The 9,431-nt window shown below is 42.6% G+C and overlaps 1 protein-coding gene across 1 annotated transcript; it reads right to left on the bottom strand.

Annotated features, from left to right (window-relative positions):
- Positions 1 to 101: 101 nt before the first annotated feature.
- On the bottom strand, positions 102 to 8,718 carry LOC103773390. The gene is made up of 3 exons (XM_008940755.1): positions 8,368 to 8,718; positions 1,764 to 1,946; positions 102 to 299 (listed from the first exon to the last, which is right to left on the bottom strand). Exons 1-3 carry the CDS (start codon positions 8,716 to 8,718, stop codon positions 102 to 104), a joined length of 732 nt encoding a protein of 243 aa, XP_008939003.1.
- Between the last annotated feature and the right edge of the window lie 713 nt (positions 8,719 to 9,431).

The raw sequence follows: 9,431 nt of genomic DNA on the forward strand, positions 1-9,431 counted from the left end.
GTGGAGGGGCTGCGTGGTGGATGGCAAGATTGTAAATCCCCATCGGGCAAAAGAGAAATCCTTTGCAGTACTGTTCTTGCCCATCTAACAGTCTGCTGTTGTTACTTCTTGAATATGTCCTGAAGGGGCCCTGGCAGGTATTTGATGACTGTGTCTAGAATACTCTCTTCCTCCTCCTCCTCCTCATCCCCACAACCAGGAGGGATTGCCTTCTTGGGGCGTGTCAGACTCCCTTCAGCATTAGCTTCCAGTGCAGCTTGGGCCTCTGCTTCCTTTTCTTCCTTCTTCTTTATCCCGTACTGCAGGGGAGAGATAATAAATCGTTAGCCACCCACTGAACAGGATGACTGATGAAGGCAGTCATCTCACACATTGCCTCATGCTCTGCACTATGAACATCACTGTTAATATTCTGATTTTATTATTTCACAAAGACATCCCAATTATCCACCCTAACAACACCCCTCTAAGTAAAGCCCAGTGGATGGACAGCTCTCACAAAGTAAGATGGTCAGATGCTCGGATCACTCAGGAAAAGGCACAGGAGAGAACTTGGGATTACACAGCTGTGGGCCTAGCAAAGACAACACAAGATACCTGTTATTAAAGTTCTGGAGTGCATTCTACCAGTTTTGATCCTCTTTTTTTTTCTGTTAACAAGTCCGAGGCTTAAGTCCATCATCCACAATGATTTTGAAATTCCACCTGCTGCTTTTTATAGTAAAGGTTTATGGCAAAATAAAGCAAACAGGACAGGACAGACAAGCAGATTGCAATGAAAATGACTCGTTAAGATATTCTCATGCGGGAGACATTCTGCACGACTTCATGTCTGTTCTCTTGGTACAAGTGGGACAGAACGACCTCTCGGTGAAAATAAACCTTAATGACATACTCTCTATTTGTACCCAAACTCTGCACTTCTGGGGACATGGCTAACTCACGTTGTCTGAAAGGAAACATCCTTAAGCCTGTGAATAGAATGGATACTTGAAATTTGCTACTCCCATTAAGAATTAAAGGCACTACACTAAGACTTTACATGACTAACCAAAATTTTCTGGTTTAACATTCAAAATGCTAGATCTAGTAGAGGAGTAAATATGTGTTACAAGTGAATCAGACTAGGACGAGAAGTGCTGTAGTGTCTCGGTTCTCACAGTGAGTGGGACTTCCTTTCCAACTGCCGGTTTGAAGGCATGTCCAAGGAAAACAATTTCTGCACCACCAACCTCCATCATTCCTCAGCCTTCAGACATTTCAGTAAATAGTCATTTGGTGACTATTGCCATAAGTGTTTGCATAGAAATTTTTGAGGTATGGTGATACATAATAAAAAAAAAGAACCAACATAGTAAAGCAAAAAAAAACCCAAAACACCCAAACAACAAAAAAACCAAGTCAGACTGTCACATGCCAATCTACAGCAACAAGGATACCTGTAACAAGGGTACTTGCAGGCTCCCCTCTTTTTTGTAAAGTCACAGAATGATTTGGGTTGGAAAGGACCTGCAAAAATCATCTAACCCAACTGCTCTGCAATAAGCAGCCTAAATCAAGTTGCTCAGAAATCTGCTTTGTTTGTTCAGACCGATTTGAATTTTTCCAGACTGTTTCCACTTTATTTGACAATAAATTGAGGTTAAACGTCAGTTTTGTGACCATCGATGCAATCTCTGGAGGTGTCCTGTTTCTTGATGCCCAGCTGTCCTTCAAAGAGACCAGCTGCACATTTTAAGTGTGCTTCTAGTTCCCAGGCTCACAGCTCCCAGGATGGCAGGAACATTCTGCTGCTCAGCCATTTCCCCATCTAACCAGCCACCTTCATGGCTGCTCACACCTGCCTGCTCCTGCCCTATGAGCTCCTCAGCCACTAGTGACCTCACAAGCACCTGCACAATTACTTGCAAACATTCAATTTCAGTTACATTAGGAATGCATTTGACCTTTGTGAGGAAGAGGAAAAGCATTCAGATTTACAGCTATCAGCTTCAAACTTATTGCTCTGTAAAAGCCATTCCTTTATTTATGCCTAAATTTTAATTAAAGTACCAAATGGAATTAAGCTTGCTCTTACATCAGAACCATAAAGTAACTAACTTAAACCAGTGCAAAGGCCAATATAACATTTTACATGAATCAGCTTGAAAAGAACCTCCAAAAGAAACTTTTATATGATTTCAAAAATAGCAAAGAATTATGTTGGTACTAAATACTCAGTATTTTCTAGTATCAGTAGTATGGAACTACTGGATAGACATGAAGTAGATGCTCTTTTCATTATTTTCTCTCTTCATTTTTTCCATTATGAATAGACTCAATTGTTTACCAGTAAATAAAAAAATACATCTCTGCTGTCATAACTTTCTAATTTCAAAGGGCACTTGGGTTTGACAAGAAGCTCCTAAACATTTCTGAGAAAAGGCAATATTTTTGCTTTCTTTGTCCATTATCACTAAGATTTAGGATGACAACTGCAAGGTTGAATCCAGTAACTTCAAAAATCCCTAGTTATCTTAATAGATTCTTTCAAGCCAAAATGTTAATTAAGGATATTTGTCTTATGATTTTTATACCTAGCAGATGCCAGTCACACCAAATTTCTTGTGAGAGATCTTCAAGACAAGTAACATCTCCACGCACATGAGAGGCAAAGGGACTGTTTGCTCAAGTTGTAGCTACAGGGCTGAACACCAGAATGAAGATCCAGCACAGGACCAGCAGCCACTGCAGGGGGAACGGCATACACTGCTAGGCTGTGCATGACCTTGTTGAACACCCATCCAGGCCACAGGCAACTGTCTAACAAAAACAGCCAGTCAAGCACTACTGTGGGAACTGAGGGAAGCTCAAAGACTATATGAAGGAAGTAATGCTGTACTTGCCAGCCTATGCTGACCCATTTCCTCAGGCAGCTGCTGGTGATTGCCCTCAGAGCATTGCACAGCACCAGACAGACCTTAGCTTTTACAAGATATGGTCAGTCTCAGGGGCAGCTGCAGAGTGGGGCAACACATAGCCTGGAAATATATTTTCCAGTGTAAAAGGTCATTATGGAAAACCAGATTCTATTTTTCCAGCTTACTGGTATAAATGGCAAGTACAGAAATTCATTTTTCTTGCTTCCTACCTGTAGTGATGCTACAACATGTAGAAACAAGCCATTTCCCCCTAGTACATATGTAACACCCAAACATGGATTTATTTTGGACAAAAGCATTCTTCTCGTGGAGAAAGATGACACTGCATCAAAAGTGATGATTAGAAAGGATCAGTTCTGACAGTTCAGTGTTATTACTTAACCTCGGTGGTATTTTGTAATGCATTACATTAATCAAAATGTAATGCTGTTATGATTCATAGATTAATAAAATGGCATTTTTCAAGTTTGAAATTGTTTCAGAGGAAATTAAATTATAGAAAGGAAAGTCTTAATATGAATAAAATTTTTAAAAAGCATCTTAGTGTCTTCACAGGAAATATTTTAGGTGAAGCCAACAAATAATTTGAAAAAAAATACAAGTAAAAATAATAAATATTTTTGGTGATCTGGATTTCCCGGTGGGAAATGCTGCACTATCTAAATAAATAAATAAAATTAAAGGATGAGAACAGTTTCTTTTTCTTTGAAGATCTAGCCCCACAAAATTTGATATCTGAGACTGTGTTTCTACCATTACCTGCTTTGCTTTCATTTATACCATCATAGAGTTTATATGCAGAATTATGGACTTAACCCAGCAAGTTACTGAAACATTTTAAGTCTGTGAAACACCTTGCTGCTCTTAAATTCATTTCTATGCTGCCGTACGAGGATTGTTTTCATTGGGTTGTATACTGGTGAAATACCAGTGGACTGGAGTCCTCAGTCATCAGGTGGAAAGAGCAGGGAAAAAATACTATGGCCGTTGGTTTACTACACACTCATTGACTGTATGCAAGAAAAAGACACAAGTATCAATGCCATCAAATTCCTCCACATTTCTTTCCTTCTGTATTTCTCCTTTCCACAGCAAGCCAAAATACATGCATGAGCCAGAAACATGCTGGAAATTCAATCTAACTCTAATGGCAGTAAGGTTTTAAAGGAACAGGAGGATTGTTGAGTCAAGGTGGACTTGGAGCTAAAATGTCACTACACAACACACACTCCTTGTGACAAATTAGCCACTGCTTACTAAAAATGAAGATATCTGTTTAGCAGATATCTAGGCCAGCAGAATGAATAACATAGTAACATCACTGTTAAGCTGCTTGCAGAAGAAACTGCTTATCTCTGGGTCAGTTGTGAAATTGACTCTCCAGGAAGACAGCTGCAGTCCAGGCGCAAGTGAGTGGTTATTCTGGATCAGATTTGGAACTGACTCCTTGGGAACAGGTGATTTATCTGGAAAAGCCAAGGAGCACAGAAGGAGTTTTGTGGGGCACAACTCAAAGACTGCATGGTGGGACACAGACAGATCCTCTGTCAGTGCAGAGTATCCTGGAGTCTGAGCATAAACTGCTGCCAGGATGAATATCTTTCCCATTGACATGACAGGCAGGATGCCCCTGAGACTCCCATAGTATGGATGGGGATTCAAAAGACCAAAAGAATAGTCTTGCTGACCTTACCAGGTTAAGTTAACCACAATGCAATCACAAGAACATTATTCTATTAATATTTACCAGAATTGTATGATGCTAAGATTATTATAGTTACTCACATAATTGTATCTGCTATTGCCATGTTTGATCTATCACATATTACAGTTTCTGTAAGTTATTACATATCACTATGTATATATTTTGTATAGTCACAGCTTCTTTCATCACCGGCTATTTTCACTTCACACTTTTCTTCCATCCAAATACCTGGATAAATAGGAAATGAGTACTGCTACTTGTGGTACTACACATCTGTCCTGAAGCCCAAACTTGCAGCATCAGCTGCTGGGAATGTGAAGATCAACAAAGGCATGTTTCAGCCCTTGGAGCAGAGAAAGGAACCATGGTCTCTTAGCTGGCTTGACACGTTTGCAAGTCTGACTAATACAAGGTTCAGTCAGCTGAGGGTGTGTGCAAAGCCTACAGTAGGTAGTGGGATGCAAGTAAATGTTGTAATGCCTTCCTAAGACAGACTCACACAGCTCTGAATAGCAGGAAATTTTTAAGCATGTCCTGGGTGAATCTGTCTGACTAGCACTTTTAGTGGCTGGTAGCAGCTGTCAGCCAAGTCTCCTCCACTGGGGCTGCAACAAGGTGTTTGAAATCTGGAGGTCCGCATATATGAACCCCACAAAACAGCTTTGCACCACCTATGGTGCTTGGAGTTGTTCATGGCTGGTTGTTTTCACTGTGGACAACTGGCAACACTTTCTTTCATTTAAAGAAACCTCTCTTCTTCCCAATGTGCTCTGAAGGCTGGAAATTGCTCTTCATTCTGCATCCCAAGAAATAATATTGAGTATCAGCTAACACTGAGTTTGAATTTCTGGGAAAGAGTTGGCACATGCATGATTCCGGTTACATTTCTCTTCAGGGAATTTTTCTCCTCAGTGTTTTTGTGTAGCTGTAGGTGGCAGTGAATCTATATCTGAACAGATGTGGCAGACACAGTCATATCTGGAATTACTGTTTTATTTATTAGTGAGCTTTTAAAAGCTATCAAGAGATTTCAATGATTGTTCCTTATCTTGCTTCATATAAAAATTAAGGGAGGCTTCGTCTCTTCCCACACGGTCCTGTCTATTAAGTTTAATTCACATTCTAACAAACAACAATAAAAAAAGCACAAAAAAAGTAGCAGCCACACTTGAAAGTATATGATTAGAGAAGACCCTGACGAGGCAACCTGCCCACCCTCCTACCTTAAGGGTTAACTTGACCTGCGACAATATTTTCTTAGAGACCTCAGCCTATGAACAAAATGAACTTTTGAAATTCCTTTTTAAAAGAAAAATATCTGGAAAACTGAAAAGACATAACCACTGCAAAAATATTTATCTTTCCTCTATCCTTTTGGGCTTCATTTATTACGTGCTCTAAGGTTGTTCTATTTTTTTTCTCTTCCATTACCATTCCAGCCCAGTTAACATCTTCCCATCATTACCTTCCATTACACCTATGGACCTGACAAGACTATATGCAGGACTGAAACAAATTGTGAGCAATGGAAAAGGTTTAGCACTGACCTGTGCCTCCACAACTGTGAGAGCCTGGGGCACAAAAAAAGACCCCATGTCTTTTTTGGACACCATGCCCATGACTTATTTGTACAAGCATTGAAGTCTTTCCACTTGATTTCTTTGGTGTCTCTGTGAGTGGACAGCCAGCCAAGCATACCTCTGGCTTTAAGCCTGAGGTAAAGATGAGGCAGTTTTCAGTCAGAGGCTTAGGAAGGTACCTCCCACTGTGGTGGACTATCCTCTGGTTTTGTCTTTTTACTGATGCTGCAGTATCACTTACTGACCCTCCTGTGGTGAGAATGCTGCTGTGTCTTTCTGTGGCAATGGAAAGTGCAGATTTTTCTTCCTCTACTTCTATTCCTGCCAAGCCCCTGAGTTGGGGATGCATGTTGCAGAATGAGAGAAGGGTTTTCCTATACATGACAGTGCTGAAACCTTGAGCCCTGAGTACTCTGTTCTCTGCACAGCGAGTCTGCTTTGTTGTGCACGTGGCCCAGCAATGTGTGCTGGTTCGTCTTCCACCTAACCTTTAGGGATCTCTTGATTTCATTTGTGTGTACTTTGGCTGTTGGTTGGTTGGTTGGTTTTGTTGGCCTGCTTGTCTTTATGATCACTTCACGTATCCCTGTCTTGATGTCCAAGGAGTTGCTATCAAGATAGGACCGGATTGGTCCACAGAAAACTTCTGCAGAAGCCTTTTAAGGTATTTGAAAAGAGGACTCTATCTTTGACCCTCAACTTATTAATTTAATTCTGCCATGCTTTGTCAGAATGACCCAGACTGCCTCAAGCAGCTCAGCCATGCTGACCCTCATTAATCTCTGTGCTTTGTGGGGAGTAACAAAGTAAGAATCACAGCCTGCTACATGGGGAACCATGCAGCCTTCCAGCTGTGGCAGAGAATGAAAGGTAAGAGAGAGTGCTGGGTGTCTCAGTCTCTGCCAGTCCCTGGTGGGAGGTGGATGTGTGGGTGTGTGTCTAAGTGTTCCTGTCACCACATGCTGCTGCATAGCTCTGCTGACCAGGACTCTGGCACTGTGTTAGTACAAGAAGGATAATTAATATTGGAAAAGAACACGGTAAAGTCTGGAAACTGCAGTCCTAAATTATATTTTCAATTGAGTGTGAGCCAAAAAGCAGTGTAACTCAGGAAAGAGGTGCCAAATAGAGAGAAAGGAGGGCAATTCAACTTCAGGAAGGCAGAGCAATGGAAAAATGAGCAGTTTCTGCTTCATGCCTCATTTGTCCTGGAACAGACCTTCCCAAGACATCTCCTTGGAAGCCGTCAGAGTCTTTCAGCTAGCTTTCCTACAGAGGTTATTTGTAGACAAGGCTTCTGTCCTTTCAGTATTTCACCTCATCTGCCCATAAGTTCCCTGTGGCTACACGTGCCTTGCTCGTCTCTGCTAGCTCAGGCTTTCCGCTCCATCAAAATCAGAGCAGCTCTTCATTTGTTACATTTCTTGGTTCAGGTCTTCCAGTATGTGTTTCAGTCTTACACCCTGCTTCTCTCAGGGGGCTCCCATAGCAGGTAGACAGAAGCCTGCCATTTCCACTTGCACCACAAGCACATACTAGATGCAGATGTGGAATTTAAAGGATCATAAAATCACAGAATCATAGAATGCTCTGAGTTAGAAGGGACCTCAAAATGTAATCTAGTCCCTCCCCCCTGCAGTAAGCAGGGACCTCCCCAACTAGACCACGTTGCTCAGAGTCCCATCAAGACGGATGTGGAATGTCTGCAGGGATGGGGCCTCCACCACCTCTCTGGGCAGCCTGTTCCAGTGGTTCATCACCCTCATAGTCAAGAACTTCCTCCTAATGTCCAATCTACATCTACCCTGTTCCAGTTTAAAACCATTGCCCCTCGTCCTGTTGCTACAAGCCCTGGTAACTGGTGCTTCCACAGCTTTCCTGTAGGCCTCCTTCAGGTACTGGAAGGCCACCACAAGGTCTCCCTGGAGCCTTCTCTTCTCCAGGCTGAACAGCCCCAGTTGTCTCAGCCTGTCCTCACAGGAGAGGTGCTCCAAGCCCTCTTATAATTTTTGTGGCCCTCCTCTGGACCCATGTCTTTCCTGTGCTGGAGGCTCCAGAGCTGGACACAGGACTCCAGGTGAGGACTCATCAGAGCACAGCAGAGTGGCAGGATCACCTCTCTCCGTCTGCTGGCCACAGTTCTTTTGATGCAGCCCAGTACGCTATTGGCCTTCTGGGCTGCAAACGCACACTGTTGGCTCATGTCCTGCTTTTCACCCACTGGTATCCCCAAGTCCTTGTCTACAGGGCTACTTTCTATGACATTATCCCCCAGCCTGTATTGATACTGAGTATTGCCCCTACCCCGGTGCCGGACCTTGGACTTGGCCTTGTTGGACCTCATGAGGTTCACATGGGCCCACTTCTCCATCTTGTCCAGGCCCCTCTGGATGCTCTCTGGAATGTCGACCTCACCACTCAGGTTGGTGTCATCTGCAGACTTGCTGAGGGTGGACTGGATCCCACTGTCTGTACCACTGATGAAAACATTAAACAGTATTGGTCCCAGCATGGGCCCCTGAGGGATCTTCACCTCCCTCCCATCAAGACCTTCTTCTGGTGACAGTGGAGAGAAATCTGATAGTCACATCCTCCTCCCCTACATCAACCATGCATAAGAACCACACACCTGTTTTCTGTTCTTACTAGCTGCAGGATTGCAGCACATTCCTATGTGAACGCATGTTGCCCCCAGCATCCAAGAGTACTGCTGTCCAAATCAATAGATATGAAAGCTTCACAATGGAGACAACAGAAGATAAAGCACTGCTCTCCTGAGCAGATCTGCACTCAACAACCCTTGCTACTTTACTTTAATTGCTATTTGCACAACTGTAAGTGAAAAACAGAGCTGCACCTGGCTCCTAGTTGCAGAGGACACTGTGAATTTGCTTCAAATTCAGATCAAGGGGAATCTTTCCATTCATCTCAATGGAGGTGGGACCATATATGGTTAAAAGACAGATGGAAAACATGTTTGGCACTATGGATGCTGACTGTAGGCTAAAGCAAACTGGCCATTCTGCTCACTGTTCAACTAGCTCCAGCCAAAATGTGTCTTTTCCATTATGGCATTCAGGTGGTGTGAACTACAATATGTGAACAAATTTACTCCTCTTCAGGATGCAAGGCTGTATGAGAAAGAATAGGCACAGTTACCACGTATAATGAATTTTTCAGAATACTCAGCAGAAAACGTGTTTTCTTTTCCTCTGTATTTGCAAA

The sequence above is a fragment of the Merops nubicus genome, unplaced genomic scaffold (genome assembly GCF_000691845.1).
Source record: "Merops nubicus isolate BGI_N331 unplaced genomic scaffold, ASM69184v1 scaffold3565, whole genome shotgun sequence".
Lineage (NCBI taxonomy): Eukaryota > Metazoa > Chordata > Aves > Coraciiformes > Meropidae > Merops > Merops nubicus.

What these genes read in the sequence shown, in the direction of transcription:
- LOC103773390 (XM_008940755.1), bottom strand. Translation starts at nt 8,718, where the DNA reads ATGCTGGGACCAATACTGTTTAATGTTTTCATCAGTGGTACAGACAGT. An exon ending in CAGCCCAGAAGGCCAATAGC is followed by an intron (nt 1,947 to 8,367) that starts GTACTGGGCTGC and finishes TTCCTCACAAAG; the next exon opens with GTCAAATGCATTCCTAATGT. An exon ending in TTCCTGCCATCCTGGGAGCT is followed by an intron (nt 300 to 1,763) that starts GTGAGCCTGGGA and finishes TCTCCCCTGCAG; the next exon opens with TACGGGATAAAGAAGAAGGA.